Consider the following 16,629-nt stretch of genomic DNA (forward strand, 5'->3'; position numbering starts at 1 on the left):
TGACTATGATATGATCAGGTATTAGCACATAAAGGGGCTGCATAAGAATCTTATATTTTAGAGGAAGATTCCTGCAGAAAAATTTTGACCAGTTCCAGTCATTGCATGGACAGCAACAATATCTGATGTTTGCCATGTTCCCTGCCTGTTACTGGCATGACAGTTTATACAGGTATATTTTAACAGTTCTAACCAAGCAATCTGGATAATTTGAAAAAAGAAAGTTTGTATGTAGCTAAAATGTAGTCATAGTACTAGATATCCTGATACAAATTAGCATTTAGATAACTTCTTTATTTCTCAGTCATCATTTTAGGAAAAGTTATTAGTAGTCCATTTTAACAATGAAGAACTGAGGCACAGAAAGAGTCACTCATTGAAGGTCACACAGGACATCTGTAGCAGAGAAGAAAATTGAGCCTGAGATTCAGGTTAATGCTCCCTAGACCAAAGCTCTTCTCATAACTTGCTGAAAGCATCTGATCAATTTGTAAGCACTCAAGCTGCTGTTAGAACAGAACAAAGTAATGGACACATTCTGAGGCCCCTCCACTTGCCAACACCATCTCCTGTTCTCAGAAGTGATGGATTCGGTCCCTCTGTAACAAGACATGTGGCCTCGTGTCTGTGAAGGTCCTGACCTGGGTGCTTCTGCAGAGCCAGCAGAGGAAACCGGAGACTTACTTGTCTTTGAGGCATCTTAATCCCACATGCAGAGAACTGACAAGCAAGTGTGTATACATATATACATATATACATATATACATATATATATATATATGTATGTGTATATATATGTATGTATATATGCAGTAAAATAAAGAGGATAAATACTTTTTTATTGATAATAGTACAGGTTTTGCTAGTTCAATGGACTAACTGTGTGGAGTTCTTCAGCTCTGATTCTCCTCTGTTTGCTTCTGATTCTGAAGAGACCTTCTCTTTTAAAATAGATGCATGCAGTAACCCAGGAGCAATGGTCTACACTTCATCTAAACATCCTTTGGTATCCCTTACCTTTCTTCCAAGACTTAGTTCTTTTTCCATTCCCCTATGTATATAGATTAGGCATATTAGCACGTAACGGAGCTTCAGGAGTAATTCTGCAAAACAGTTGCTAGATTAAGTGAGAGACGAGCCACACTATCTTCCTCTCTGCAGCCGTACAGGTAACGGAACATGTATGGAATATCAATGGATTTTGAAGATACACATCAAAGAATATGGTTCTCTGCCTTTGCACAAGACACGTAATTTGTCTGTGCTTTTGGCCTTCACAACAGGGAAACAACAAGGCTGCAGGGACAAATACCAGTGCTTTCTTGGAGCAATTCAGAAGATCTTTGAACACATTCTGACAATAGGTGTTTCATCCTATATGTGCGTAGGGACTCTACATTATATGGACCATGCTCCCTGTGTCATCCACACCCAAAGAAGAGCTACCGTAAACACATACTGAGCAATTACACAGCAATGGCCGGTAGACTCAGTAGCTGGCTCAACTAGGAAAGTTGGTTGCAGTGTCTTCTTCAAAGTGAAACTTTGGATCTGAGCATAGAGGACCCTCATTTTTATGAGGTATCATGATAAATACTGTGAAGACTGTGGGGCACTCAAAGTCTGTGACGGTGGAGGTCACGTTAGTACCCTGGACAGGCAGGGCTTAAGCTAAAGTAGGGTCTAACTATCTGACCAAAGCAATAAGCTTGCAGTAGTGGCAAAAGTAACAGCGACATGGAACTTCCATTTACAAGTACTCACTACCAAACAAAATAAAAATAATAGTGTTTTGTCCAGCTGACAAGTAGAAAACATGAATACAGTGCAGACTATTTCCTGACAGATCTCTGCTTCTGCTGATTGACGTTTCTATCAGCCTAAATAAAATGGTTACTTAATAGAGATTACCCACACCACTGCTGGACACACAGCAGTGTTTAGGAGTCAGAGGCACAGAGGACGGTGCCATCACTCTGTATTTTTGTACAAACACAGGCAGTGAGATGGTCTCTTTCTCAGAGACCTTTCTATATAAATACAAGGCAGGAAGAAACAGAAGAAAACAGAACCAGATGGGTATTATAAAAGCACTTTAGGAATATATTGGCAAGATGGATAGTAGACTTAACACTGGCCATGTTCTTCTAGGCCTTGTAGACAGAAATAAATTGAGGTTTTAAAGCAGGGCATTTTTTTTTTTTTTTTTGCAGATGCTCTTTTGTCTGCTTTGTTTGCAAAAGGCCTTTGCTAATTAATTGGAAAATTACTGCTTTTTCTTTTGCAGGGCCACGCAGACAGGTGCGAACAGATACAAGCAAACTCTGCTCATGCTCTGAGCTGCCCAGACATAAGCTAGCCTCCATCTGGAAGATGTAGAGTCATGTTAATGTGGCACCATGCCCAAATTAACATATTCTGCCTCTCAGTAGTGCTCACTAGCTTAGGTTCATGCAGTTATCTTACTTCTGGACTGGGGCCTTCCAGTGTCTGACAAGCAAAGGGCACCAGCAGAATTTTCCTGTCTTTCTGGCCTCCTCTATGTACATATATCTTTATGTCGTTACATGTTGTCACCTTTTGCTGAGAAATGGACTGTTAAAAATCTCCCAGTTGTACTCCCATGAAAACTCTTGTCAGTCTGCCAAGCTGATAGCAAAACACATGAGCATCTCATGATTCAGCTCACACCATCACCAAAACAGCAGTAATGGCTGCAGAAGAAGCTAACTCCCAAGCTGCCAAACTGCTGATGTAGGAAACAGAGGAGTATGGATTACATTCTTTATGAAGCCTGAGTACAGACCATATGACCCTCAGCATGTTCCCGCAACATGGCCAAGAACCAGGTTGCACTCTCATACCGTAAGTAATGCCACATCTGCCTCCAATGGCAAATTTTTGGGAACACTGCGAGGGACTGGATTTCCTCCAGCTCTCAAGGAGGAGAGAGGAAGACCCAGCAGATTGCCCCAATGGCTCACCTCACTTCCTGACATTTCAGGTGGCATCAGTTTTCTGGCTCCCAGAAAAAGAGAAAGAAATGCAGCTATGCTGAGTTTCTTCCCACTGACCACTGTTAGGACCCATAACCTTACACTAAAATGAAAAAATTGACTGGTGTTATATTGAACTATGGCTACCATAGAAAAGATATGGTTTTCAATCCCCACTGATAATATAGGATATGGGACAGCTGCAACCAGTTTGGCTTTCACCTTTCTATCAGACTTAGGAAATTGCACTCAGCCATAGGAGTATGCTGCTGAGAATGCAACATGGAGGGACTCAGTGCAGGGGAAAGGGACAATTCAGGTTGCTTGTCAGATTTTCATTCTGCCTCCTTGTGGTTATTTCACTGTGCTAGTCTCACAATTATCCATGGGATGCTTCCATTCATCAGTAAATATTTGTACAAAGGGCAGTACAAAAATTACACAACGACGTCTAAGCATGGCTTTCTGCTTGGCTTTGCAGCCTAAATAATACTTTTAAACACAGCTTTAAAAAAACATATTAGGCATATGTATTTGTGTGATAACACTTGTACTAATACACAGATGAGAGATTTTACCACAGTTATAGCTGGCGTATCTTTTGCAAGCAAGTATATGCTCATTTGTCCGGGCTGCAGAGTGCTAGGAAGCTGTAACAGCATAAAGCTGGAGCTCATGTGCTCTCCATTAGCAGGGCCCATTAGTTCAGGTTAATGCTGCACTAGCTATGGCTACACAGCTTTTTTTGCCAGCACAGAGCATAGGTGGACCTTTTGCTTGTAAAAGAGCACATGCACATACCTTGTGCTGAGGAATTTTTAAGCCCAAGCTTGGGAAAGCATTCTATTCAGGGCAATACTGGAATAAGTCTGAGACTTAAGTCCTTCTGAAACCAGAGGGGTAATCTGTGTTTAAACTTAGTCCTATGCTTTAATCTCCTTTTTTACTATTTCGCTATCCTGGAGAGAGATAAATGTAAGCATGTGCTTTCCTGAGCTGAGCTCTGAAAACATTAATGTGCAGCAGTTCAGAAAATGATTTATTAGTGTCAAATCTAGCCCTTCTGAAAAAACAGTGGCACAAAGAACAAGAATTCCATTTGGGAAATGAAAAGCTATTTCATTTTGTAACTACATTGCATTGTACTAGAAAGTAAATCCTACACATGTAAGAGAGGAAAAAAGCCTTGTATGATTAGACTAACTTTATTGAAAAATATCCAAATTAGGTAGTTTCACATTTTATATATCTAATTGGATTTACAACTGGTTAGTTCTTTTGAACTGAACTCTGAAATAATTGGGTAAATGCCTTTTTAAAAGTTTAGAGACATGTCAGTCTTAATCTTTTGCAGCAGGGGTCTCTATAAACAAATCTAAAATAACCCTGCTAGCATAGAATGCATATATATCAGAACAGACAGTAAAATTACTGACTATAGATAAGGAATGGTATCACTGTAGGTGAGCATGAAAAAAATCTCCAAACAATTTTATATAGTTAATTTCCTTAAAATGAGTTGTACAGGCTTAGCCCATCCTTAGAAGAACAGTGACCTAATTTCAAACTATTAATAGAAGAGAAATAAAGTTGACTCCATGATATGTACTTAGACGTAGGAATTTTAATGCAGTGCATCAAAGGAATCAGATGACACAGGCAGTATTTTTATATTCTGCACAAAGTTTCGCTGTATTACAAAATATAATCAGACCAAGTATTTAAATATGATTTTAAAGCTATTTATAGTCACAACCTTTTGTCCTTAGTTATATAGTCCACTGAGTTCCTATATTTAAAGTTTGTTTTCACATTGGCATAAGAGCAGCATCTGGTCCAAAATACAAAAAAATCAGAACCCTACCTATTATAAATGACAGGGGTTTAGCTGAAAAACTGTCTGACGTTCTAACACGATTTCATACGTATGACATTAGCTGGTTAAATTGCAACAGCTCAGCCTTAGCAATGGATATTTCCCTAGTATTAGACTAAACTACCCTTTGCTTAGCTCTTACTAGGACAAAATTCCAAGTGAACCAGCTCCGAGCCTGCAAACACTTACACACTCGATTACCTTTAAAGACGTGAACAGTCTTATTGAGGTCTGTGAGTCAGATCCTCAACTTGTGTAAATCACAGGCCTATTTAAATCAACAGAGCTATGACAGTTTATATCAGCTGAAGATTTGGCACCAGAGATACAACCCCATGCATAAAGACAAGTATGTGCATAAGTCTCTCTCTGGGCCCCTGAAAGCTACAGAGGTCAGGTAAACTTCACGGGAAGAGAGAGACTGCATTGAACATTACTGTGTTTGAAGTAATTCCAGACCGTTAAACATGCATTTATTATACAGTCAAGATGAAAAATTATGAATTATTTAAGTTTATTACACCTTAGTTACATTTAAGACGTTGCCGTTCCAAGGCTGGAGGAGCTGGCTGGTAGTTATGACCACAAGTTACAAATATTTATGATACAAAGCAGAAGACCTTTTAGGGTAATGGAAGCTCGAAAGGCAGCTTTAGCATTACAGCCCACTTGTTTCACTCTTCTAGTGATGGCCCCAGAAACCAGCAGCCATTACACTTCATGCATGAGATGGGCTTCACAGCATCCTTCTGAATGTTAACTTGGTGGATAGAGATGAAAAAGGAACACGTGGAGATTGCAGGGAGATGTAACTTTACGTTAAGCCTTAAGATGGGCAGCTGACACTTGGACATCATTTCCAGCACTGGAGCACAAATATTTATAGCTATAAGGACAAACAATGCAAGTTCTAGTCTGTGTGGGTAGGGGAATACAAACATCCTATGTGTATGTAGATGTACATACTCTGACCTACCCAGTGGGCTTAAAGGACACGTTTTTATTTCTGTGTCTTCTGTGGCCAGCCTTGGCCCGGTACCTCAGCTTTACACAAATGTGATTTCCATTTCCCAGCCCCCCTGTGAAAAATAACGAGCCCCACATTACAGTGTGTGTGTGTGGGGGGGGTTGGCTAGAAAAAAAGCACTGGAAATGTTTCCAACACCTTTCAAACTCCCACCAACCCAGAACTGAACCTAGACACTGCAGCCCCACTCTTTGTCCCCGGTTTAAGTGACGGCGGCTGACGGCTCGCAGGGCGGCAGGCGCGGGCCCCTCACCCCTCACGGCGAGGGGGGGCACCAACACGAGGGGCAGAAGGGAGCCGACCGTCACCACGGGCTGCGTGCGGCCCTCCCCGGGGAGCCCTGCAGCCCAGGCCCGCCTGAGCAGGCGGGGGGATCCGGCCTGGCCCGGCCCCGTGGCCCAGGTCTGCTCTGGCGGGGCGAGAGACTCCCACAGCCGCACGGGCTCTGGGCTCCCGCCCTGCCCGCCGCCGGCACCGGCCCTGCCACCGCGGCCCTCCGCGCCCGGGCCCGCGCCACACTCACGCCGCGGCCGCCGCTCCAGCGCCACCTGGCGGCGCCGCCCGGCCGTATCCCGCCGGCAGCGGGAGGGCAGCGGGGCTGCACGGTAAGCACGGCCAGCCCAGGAACCCCCCGACCCCGCCGCCCGGCAGCCCCTCCGCTTCTGGCGGGCGCCGCGGGGCGGTGGGGACGGGGCGGGTCCGGCCGGGTCCGTGGGAGCGGGCGCGGCCGCCCCCGCCCCCTGTCGGTGCCCGCTTCCTGCGGCGCGGCGGGGCTGCCGCTTCCTGCTCCTCCCCGCGGCGCGTCGGGAGGGCGACTCCGCCATGGTTGCCCTGGCGGCCCTTTCAAACGCGGCAGCCGGCAGCAGGGGGTAACGTCTGGGGGAGCCTCCCGCCCCTCGCCGGGCCCGGGCCGAGGGTGAGGCAGGGTGAGCAGCGACCTGCGGGGCTGCGCTCGCCCCGGCGTCCTCTGTGCCGGGCCGCGCCGCGCCGGCAGCGAGGGGGTCTCCTGTTGTCTCGGTTGCTCGGGTAGAAACGACCCATCTTGTTCCCGGGCCACCGTGTCTGCGCCCTGCCCGCCCCCGGCCCGGGGGCGAAGGGTTGCTCGGGTCTCCCCTGGCACGGTGCCCGGGGCCCCGCTGTGCGGGAGCGGCGGGGGCGGGTCAGCGGGACCGGGGACGCGGGCGGCAGCGCCGTGGGGACCGGGGGGGGCCCCGGGGCTGGCGCTGGGGCGGGGGGTGCGGGGCTGCCGGCCTCCGCCGGGATGCTCCCTGCCCGCCGCCTGCCGTGGGGGCAGCGGGGCGCGGTGAGGTGACCTGCCCCGTGGCTCTGCCTGGAAACTGACGCCCTTCCAGGCGAGGAGGGTGAAATTTACCTGTTGGTCCTTCCTCCCGAGCGCTGCCAGCGGGTCTGAGGAGAGCAGGGTGTCGCCTGCGGGAGAATAGTAAAGTGTATCTTAAGCTCAGTCACGTTGCTGGGCCAAAAAGCAACGATTTGGAGGGTAGTGAGTCACCGAAACACAAGCAGCACTTTACTCTCAACTCCCCTTGTGACTGCAAGATTCCAAAACGTGTGTTAAAGGTGTGATAACCCCCATGTCGCCATGTGGAACAGATGTGCACCTTCCGCATCCTTCAGGGGCGAATATATCCCATTGAATTAAGCTGCACGGGAGTGTTAACTGTATGACTAGGTTGGTGGGTTGGAGTAGCTGCACATGGTGCAGCAGCCTGTTACTGAATGTGAAGCAGATCCCTCTGACTTCAGATAAAGTTGTCTATTTTCATAGGTGGTTTGAGGTAAATGGATTAAAAAAAATGCATGGGAAGTGTTTGTCCCATCCCCCTTCCTGCACAAACCTCATTCTGGTTCATATGCAACAGGCTGCTGCATAATGCAGGCTGTTCCTTTTCCCCAGTGGGACCACTATAAGTTACAGGAACAGGCTTGGAGGAGAGTGTGCTTTGTAAGGGTACAGGCTTTGTGGTTTGCAGTTTTGGTGGTACTTCTGTAAGTAGTAGCAGTAAGTGGTACTCCTACCAGACTTACACCTTTTCAATTAACACTGGGGGCTGTTTTGCTGTATGTGTGTACCCTGTGTGTCTCTCCCTTTCTTTCTGGCTGTAATTTTCCAGTTAGCACTGGAGTCTTCTGCTGTGTTTGCAACTCCTTTGTCCAGGCAGGCCTGACTGGCTTTGTGCAGGAAAAGTCCTTGGGAATCTACTGCACCAGCTGCTCTGAGTTCTACAAGGTTTTAACCTCGAGAGGATTACAGTAAGTTGGATTTAGATTTTGAAGTACAGCTTGGTTGTTATAGGTGATAAAAAGCTTCTGGAGTGATAGAACAATTTCCATACAAGTCTCCACCGTTGATCTGTCTGGCATTTTGTTTCACCTTTGCTGTTGACAATACGCTCACACTTTGATTTCTTCTTAGGATGTTACTCTGGCATACGATGGAGGTGTCTTAAAATGACAAGCAAAATCAACTGTTTAGAGCCTATGTGTAAATACTGAAGTGGGCCATTCTGCTGCTACTGATAATGGTCTGAAATTTACTTGTCATGTGGGATTCGTAGTGCTTTCTATGTCATGCCCCAGATGCTTGATGGTGTTACAAACTGTCGTTTGGCTAGTACTATTTGATTTAAGAAGAAACTAAAATGCAAAATTCTATTATCCTTGCTATTTTATTCATGCTAGTGAAGCAAAGGCTGCAGAGCAAAGTTTGAATATCTTCCTGGATAGACAATTTCCTTCTTGGAAGGAACACATTACTTCAATTGCAAAAGAGCTTTAGAAGTTTCTGTGTCCTTTTCTGCTGGGAAGGGATTTTTTGCAGTTACTGAAATGAAATTAATTTCCAAGTATATGTGTGGTAGTGGTGTGTTTCATTGGTTCTGTGTTGTGGTGTTTTGATGTTTGGGTTTTTTTCAAATCCTGTACCTTCAGGTAAAAGAAATCTATTTGATTGAGTTGTAAGGTGCAGTAGACTTTGTTGATACTCAGTTTTGTATTTCTGTAGTCATGAGGGATTTATGTGACCTAGTGTAGTAAGGTTATGAGTTTTAAATTTGCCATAATGATATTCCTTTGATTATACTGTGGAAGTATGATCTTTTCTGTAACTTTCAAATGTTCAATGCAATTTTTTTCTTAAGTGCCCTGTAGAAGATGTCAAAGTCTATTAAGATTACTGGAGCAATTTCTGACTTAGAAAATTGTTGCTCAAATCATGGAGCTACAAAACATAGTCTTGCGCTAGTGCAGGGATTTTTTGATGTTTTGGGAGAAAGGGGAGGGAATAGTGTTTTTTCATCTAGTTACTTTTATTTCTGCAAACAGTTGCTTATGCCACCTGGATTCACATACAAAATTTACCTTTAATGGGTGGTACCTTTGCACGAATAGGGAGGTTGAAGATGGTTTCAGTCTCTAAATGAGACTTGGATTGCTCCTTAACGTAATAAGGCCTTTAAAGCCTCAACCTACTTCTGTTCTACATGCAGCCTAGAACTCCTATTTGGGGAGAGAGACCAGAGCAATGTCTGGTTTATGCATACCCATATCAGGATTCTGTACAGTGAAGTATAACAAGAGCTACCCTGTCACTCTTCTTTGTTCTTGGTGTGGCCCAACACCAAACTACAGTAGCCTTATTTTAATGAGTTGCTGAGAGGCAGGGAGAAGACAGCCATCAGGATAGGTCTAGCGTGTTGCGGAGCTCTGCACTGAATGCAGAGAATAGAAGTGGTGGGAACAAAAGAACTGGCAACAAAACTGATGCCAAACTGTTTGAAGAGTAGACCTGGGAGATACATTTTTATGCAATAGCAGTAATTTAAATGGTTTCAGCTCTTCTTCACTGGACTGTATAATAGCTCTGCAAAGTCCTCCTTCATTTTTAAGTGAGAAGTACTTTTGAAGAATACGCTATAACTGTTTTGGGTTTTGTGGAGAAGCAAATTTAGTGATTATTGAGTGTGTGAAGCAAAGAGAATTTGGGTGTTCCAAGCAATGATGTTTCATGCTGCCTGCTGTCATTTGGGAGATGGACAAGCAGAAGAGTTTTGATTCCCTTGAATAGAAGATCAAGGGTCTAGTGTGAAGATTCAGTATTCAGGTTTCAGCCTTTCACACAGGAGCAAAAGATCGTATGTGGACAGATCTGAAATGAAACAGGAGTTGGGAGCTTAAGTATGTGGGCAAGGCCAAAGTTTCCAGGGCCTAGCTAGTGTTGCCTGGCATGGAAGTAAAATACTGTTGGTGAGACGATTGTTAAGAATTCTTTTTCTCAAAGAACAACATTTTTAAAAATTAAGGCAAAATTTCCGGCAATGTACATAAAATAAGGAAAAAATGTGTTAGCATATGTTACATGGAAGTTTGCTAGCCTTGGATTTGAGGAGAGCTGATAGAACAGAGCTTGCAGGAGTTCAGTATGCCAGTCGATAGTCCAGTGAAATCCTGCACAGGGTGCCTGGGTAACTTGTGCACGTCACTGGATACTGCACGTTTACTTCCTTCAGGTGCTAAGTACAGGAGATGCTGAGCAGTGTGAATGCCTGCAATAACATACAGCAATAGTGAATACAGATGCAGGAAAGGAGAAATGTTTGCTCTGACCTGACTCCGGTATAAACTGGTTACTCTTAATTTTTCACCTTTGTAGTTGGCTTTTTCTACAGCCTGTTTCTTGGGTCTTCCTGCCTGCCTTTGGGGACTATCTCTAAGATTTTTTTTTTTATTTTTTATTTTTTTTTTTAAAAAAACTGTAATAGTTATTCATCATCATCAGTGGCATTTAGACTTGTTGCTTTTTCCTCCTCTTCCCTGCCTCCCCCTCTGCAGTGAATCACAGAACTGTTTTTCTTAGTCATTAACTGTAGGTGTTAGCACACCCTAGCGCAGGCAGCTCAGGAGGAAAATTTCACAGACAGCTGTCTAGTAATTTGGATTCAAATCAGAAGTACTTTTGTGAATTCAAATAAAAAAATGATTCCTTGTAAACAAAAAGAATATACATGGCAAGTGTAAGGTTCTTGTTCTACAAATATGAAATACGGTTTGTTGTATGCATTATTAGAAGGGGAGGTGGTTATAACTTCGCCCCACCTTACAGTCAAATATCATGACTTTTTTTTTTTTTTTTTTTTTCCCCTTTGCAATACCCCATGTTTGATGTCAGTCTCACAGATGCTTTTTGGTATTGGGCTTTCATTTTGAGCTGTAGAACTCCATTTTGGCTTCTGACCATGGCTTGTCTGTTCATGCAGAGTTATTCTCAGATAAGTTTTATGCTTTAAATTCACATCTCATCTTAGTTCAAATTAAATTTAAGTGCAGGTACAAAAGCCTTTAGGAACTAAGTTACCACTCTTCTCAAGAAAATTTAGGTTAATAAAATAATTAAAGCTGGAGTTTATATATCTGAGGACAGTCCCGACTTACTATGTGCTTGTCAGAACTGACACAATATTGATGAGTGGGACAAAGGACAGATTCTGTGCTGGTCTTAACTACTTTGATCTTTTGGATCAAACATGTTTGATGTTTTTTGAGCTTTCTGAAGGACAACAAACACTCAAAAGATGATCTAATGATTTTTTGAAGTCGAAAATCCGAGCAATCAAAAGAAAAAAACAAACAAACATTGAAGTGTCCCAGAAAGACTTAGTATTATAGCATGTCACTTACTAGTCTATTTGCTGCTTTCTTCTGCTGGTATGGTAGTTCTGCTTCACTCAGTGCACTGTATGAAGAAAACTAGACTCCGATTTAAGGATGTAGGAGCGAAAACCAATCTGTTCATGAAGAATATGGAAAACGCCTGGTGTCATAAACCAAGGAGCTCGTTTCCTGTTCTTATGCTGATATAAAGAGTTAAATCAGCCACCAATGTTGGATGGCAGGAAGTACAATTAACTTTACTGTTGCTGTAATCTTACTTAATCTAACAATACAAATGTTGAGATATTTTGGGACCCTGACCTTGACTGCTTGAGGTGAGAGGGAAAAGTTAGCAGAAAAAAGACCTTCCAGGTGAGGCTTTCTTTTTACCTGGGCTTTTGAGTAAGCCCCAAAACTATTGTGGTGATATACTGAGTGTTCAGAACTGGCAGGGAAGTTTACAGGGTGGTGTTACATAGAGGCAATACAGACCTCTGGTGAGAGAACATGCATGTTGGCTTTTTCCTTCTTCCTTGCTATGATTCAGTGGGTAACTATGAAGAAGCTGGTTAGTGTTTAAAAAACTGATCATCGGTTTCCAAAATTGCCTGGAATACTGAAAAATACTCAGCTAGCTGAACTAGCTGGAGAAGTGTGGCAGATAATGATATTGTGAGATGAAAACCTTGTTTGAAGACAGAGAACTGTGGGACCCAACCATGTGAAAAGTGTCCCATTGCCTGAAAAAAAGGGATCAGAGATCCATCTGGCTCAGATGTTACCCAGCTCTGGAACTCTTGGTTTTGGAAACGTTAATAATGTTTCTTGTTTCTCCCATTCACAGGTTGAAGCACAATATAAAATGGAAACATTATTTTCTGCCTCTGAGGTAATAGGAAGAAATAAATAATTAATTCAGGACTACGATAATGACTGTTCAGGTGTAAAAAGCGAAGGAAAACAGAGAAGCAGAGTGGCTGGGTGAAGTTGCAGGTGTCTCAGAACTGACAGTAAAAAGTCACCTGGGAAGCTAATAAGGTGAGTAATTTTTTTTTGTTTGTGTGGAGATTTCTGTTTTCCTGTGGTAGATGCGTATTCTAACCAGTCACAGAATGGGATTTCGGCTAGTGGAACAGCACAGAAATGCTGACCTGTTACTGACTGTGATGGTCGCTACAAGGTGGTGTTTGGCAAGCTAGCTAACAGCTAGTGCTATGTAATGTGGGCCTCAACAGTCCTCCTGCTGCGGTGCTGAAAATTGTCGCTGAAATTCTGGTGCTGCTTTACAAGGAAAACTTGCTGAAAGCCATTTATAACAATAGTTATGCTTCTAGTGCCTGAACAGAGGCCAGAATGAAGCTGGATTAAAGAGTATTTCACCCTTGAGTTGAATAGGACTCTGCAAAATGCTTATCCAGTCTGTATGTGCAAACATGGGACTATAAGGCTTGCATTGCAGTAGTAAGCGTGGGTCAAAGGTCAAAGTGCAAAAAGTTAGAGAATATAATGTGAAGAATGATGAAATTCTACCAGATAAAGGTAAAATGTGTTTAAGAGTATTATAGTTACAGAAATGCTTTATGGTGTTTTTGGTTTTTTGGTTTTTTTTTAATTTTAATTTTCTGGCAGGTAGAATTTCGAGGGTACTGAAAATTCTCTAAAACTGTCAAATGTGATTATTGAAATTCATGGGCTCAGCTATTACCAAAAAGTCTATACTTGGTTAACTGAAATACGGCTATTGTAGGTGTGAATCTTGGGTCAAGAGAAAGTCTATGCCTTCCCTTTTTACTCTTGGTAATTGTTTTATATACTTTCTATATGCTAATGAGCAGCTCTTTCAAAATCATTTATTACACATACGAACAACAGAGAGTCTTTAAAGGTGAAATTCCAGATCAAAATGGACAATCTTCTTAGAGTCCTGTTTGTATCAAACCATATATGAGCTCACTTTACTACATTTTATTTTTATTTTCTGTGCTTCTTAGATAGATGGAGGAAAGACTGGCATAGTATATAAGTGACACCCAATAATATGGCTGAGAACCAGAACTCCTTTTGCTAGGATAGCTTTACATGCAGGCCAAATAATTACCTCCATTTGAAGAGGAAAATAATTTCAGAGGCTGTAGCGCTGGATGGTCTGTTTGCTCAGTTGAAAAGATCGTTGAATGTGTGCTGCTGTGGCCTAAATTCTCTGGATACTAAGAAATCCAAACGTGCTCTAGAGGAGGATTTTGTGATGGGTGAAGACATTTTGAGGACATACTTGGCAGTAAGTTAAAGGGCTGAATAAAAGAATACAACTTCAACCAAATGTTCTATTTCTCTCTTCTTGCCTCTGTTTCAGATGTCTTCTCTGCCGAGGAGGGTGAAATCTGAAGCCAAAGTCCTTACATCAGAAGACAATGAACTACCTTCATTTCTTGATTCGTAAGGTTTTTTTTGTTTCCTTAGGATTTTTTTAAGGTTTATGATAAGCATGAGAGATTGCGTAAGAGCAGCACTCAGTTTCTGAGAGGTTGATTAAAAAGCTTAAATGCACAAAACTTCAAAATAAAACACAAATTACTTGTGCTGTTTCATGATCACAGTGAAGATAGGGTGAAACTGAATTGCCTTGTGTTGAAACAGAATCAGGTGTGTACACATCCCCGTGACCAGGTTCAGGAAGGCTTGGTAAATTGTTCCAGCCATTCACTCTGCAATAGCGTGAAAGACCTGTATTTGAGACTGCCTACCTTTCTGCTAATTTTTCCTGTTCACTTCCTTTCATGTCAGAAAACACTCAGACTGGCTTGCTTATGTATTTTTTTTTATTATTATTCTCATAATCAATATTGTTCTCTCCTTTGTTTTTCAGGAGCTCTGAATCAGAGGAGGAAGAGGAGGCATGGGAGCCAAAAAGCAAAATTGCCAAGAGACCTAGATTGCCAAAGAAAAATGAGGCAAAACCTAAAAAAGCTGCTGCTCCACGGTCAGCTGTAGCCAGGAAGAAAGTCAAGAAGGTAGCAATAAAAGAGGAAATGGTGAGTACCTGTAAGCAGGAGACTGTGGTTGGCAAGTAACATGAGCAGAGTTTTCCCAATTCCGGTTCACTTGGTTGCCTGAGTCTGATCAGCTCATATGATTCTACTGTTACTGTGAATATTCAGTATGTTTGATAAATGTGGCTTTCTTATATATTTAAGTGTCCCAGATCTAAGTGCCTTCCTTTAAAATTTTGACCAATGATAATGGGACATGGTTTTCCCTGGAGATCTCTTTTAAAATGAAAATAAATACATCTGTTCTTCTTTGTATAATGAAAACTAAACACTAATATCTCTGGTTTCTGTGTTGTACCTTTGATGTCTTCTACCTTTTCACCAGCTGGGAACCACAACAAAAAGAAGGCCTGCACTTATGTTTCCTTGCATGGCTGTTTGACTCAGTAAGGATTGTAGTTTTATTATGATGGATATAAGATGCACTTCTGTCAGGCACACTTCTGTCAAAGATGGTCAGGTCATGACAGAAGCCAGTCCTTCTGGCTTGTGAAGATGATGTTCTCTGGCGAAATTCAGGAAAGATGGTGTGGCTTGTCCAAGATTAAACTAGATCTTGGCAGACCAAATCTCAGTTCCAGTTCCTGTGCTGCACCTAACACCTGATTAGAAGAGTGCTTTCCTGCTCTGCTGTTCCCCGATTTGTTGAGATGAGTGGAGGCAAGGGCTGTAGGTCAGTCTCTTCTGAAGGAGAGCCCAAATAAAGTCTTTCCAGGCTAATTTTATTTGCTCTTTTAAATAGCAGTTCTGCTGCGTATGTTTGTATCTTTTCTTCCATGCAAAATACACTTCACATTACTCAATGTCTGGCTTGGCATTTTGCTGCCAGACAGAGATGTCACTTGGGAAAATGATGTCTGGTATCAAGTCTTCCTAGGTGTTAATTGAAATGTTGAACCAGTTTGTAACAGTCAACGCTTAATACTCTTTCAATGCCTTTTTTGGCAGGATGTATCTTTGCCTGTTGCTCCTGCAGAAGATAATAGAATACAGCTTTTAAAACCGAAGGAAGAAGATGTAGGCACTAAACCAGAAACTTTACATCAAAAGCCAGTAGTGCCTAAAAAAACAGAAATAAATTCATTCCAAGGGAAGAATGTAAAGAGTTTAGAAAGTGATGAAAAACCCTCAACAAGTGTTCCTATAGTGGGAAATCAAGTGAAACACGAGAAATCTGAGGATTTGGCATTTGATGAACCACCTTTTAAAAAGATTAAGTCAACTACATGTCCTGAAGGAAGGCCAGTTAAAAATCTAGGAGGCAACAAAGTAAAAGAAGAATTTGAAATGAACTGGGATATTGTACAGGTATGAGACCTTTTCCTTTTCTTGAGGTATCAACAAAACAATTTCCTGCATAATTAGCACTTAGAATCTTAACATACAATTTCAGTCCTCTTGGCATCAGTTGGAGTGTCAAAGGCATTGTCTTGTTAGTAGTCATTTAAACTCTGCTTAAATTGTCATAATGCATGCATAAATATTATTATTGGTTAGTAACTGTTAAAACTTAAAATTTGAACATTATTCTAATATCTGTGATTTTGATAGTCCTTAGTATATAAATCTTGCATGTAACAGTTTACACACTTCTCCTCTACCAGCACGCGTGGTTTTTCCGTGGATAGGCTCAACTGAAACTTCTGCAGGAAGGGATGCTGAAAGATTTGGGATGCCTGTGCACAGTTTCAGAATTTAAGAGATAGTTAGTGTGGATCATTTCATTGTAGAGACTCATTTGAGAGTGTATATCAATTTACAGTTTTATCAAGGAGGAGATTGCTTATTGAATAACAGTGACATCAAGGGAAGTATCATCTTTGTTGTTGTAGGATGTTAACTTTGAAGCTGTTCCAGTGAAGAAGACAGTTTTGGGACAGCTCCTGTTCTGGAGACTGGGTGTGATTGTGGAAGACTAGTATGAGCAGAATGAGAATAGATTGGACACATTCTAGTCATTATCCTTAGTACTGCCTGGTACTTATATTGAAAGGTGTAATATTTTGTTTTTGA

At 42.3% G+C, this 16,629-nt stretch overlaps 1 protein-coding gene across 4 annotated transcripts in view; it reads left to right on the forward strand.

Moving 5' to 3' along the window:
• The first annotated feature begins 6,665 nt into the window (after positions 1 to 6,665).
• SRBD1 (S1 RNA binding domain 1) overlaps positions 6,666 to 16,629 on the forward strand; it is a 128,394-nt gene continuing 118,430 nt past the window's right edge. For 3 of the 4 annotated variants that reach the window (XM_055816359.1, XM_055816361.1, XM_055816362.1), the window contains exons 1-6: positions 6,666 to 6,768; positions 8,032 to 8,170; positions 12,411 to 12,604; positions 13,920 to 14,002; positions 14,433 to 14,598; positions 15,565 to 15,924. In XM_055816359.1, the coding sequence (XP_055672334.1) occupies positions 13,920 to 14,002; positions 14,433 to 14,598; positions 15,565 to 15,924 (609 nt within the window). In that variant the 5' untranslated portion in view covers positions 6,666 to 6,768; positions 8,032 to 8,170; positions 12,411 to 12,604. Of the gene's footprint in view, positions 6,816 to 8,031; positions 8,171 to 12,410; positions 12,605 to 13,919; positions 14,003 to 14,432; positions 14,599 to 15,564; positions 15,925 to 16,629 lie in introns of all 4 variants that reach the window. The other variant, XM_055816360.1, reaches the window with a different exon arrangement.

The sequence above is a fragment of the Falco peregrinus genome, chromosome 11 (assembly GCF_023634155.1).
Source record: "Falco peregrinus isolate bFalPer1 chromosome 11, bFalPer1.pri, whole genome shotgun sequence".
Taxonomy (NCBI): Eukaryota; Metazoa; Chordata; class Aves; order Falconiformes; family Falconidae; genus Falco; species Falco peregrinus.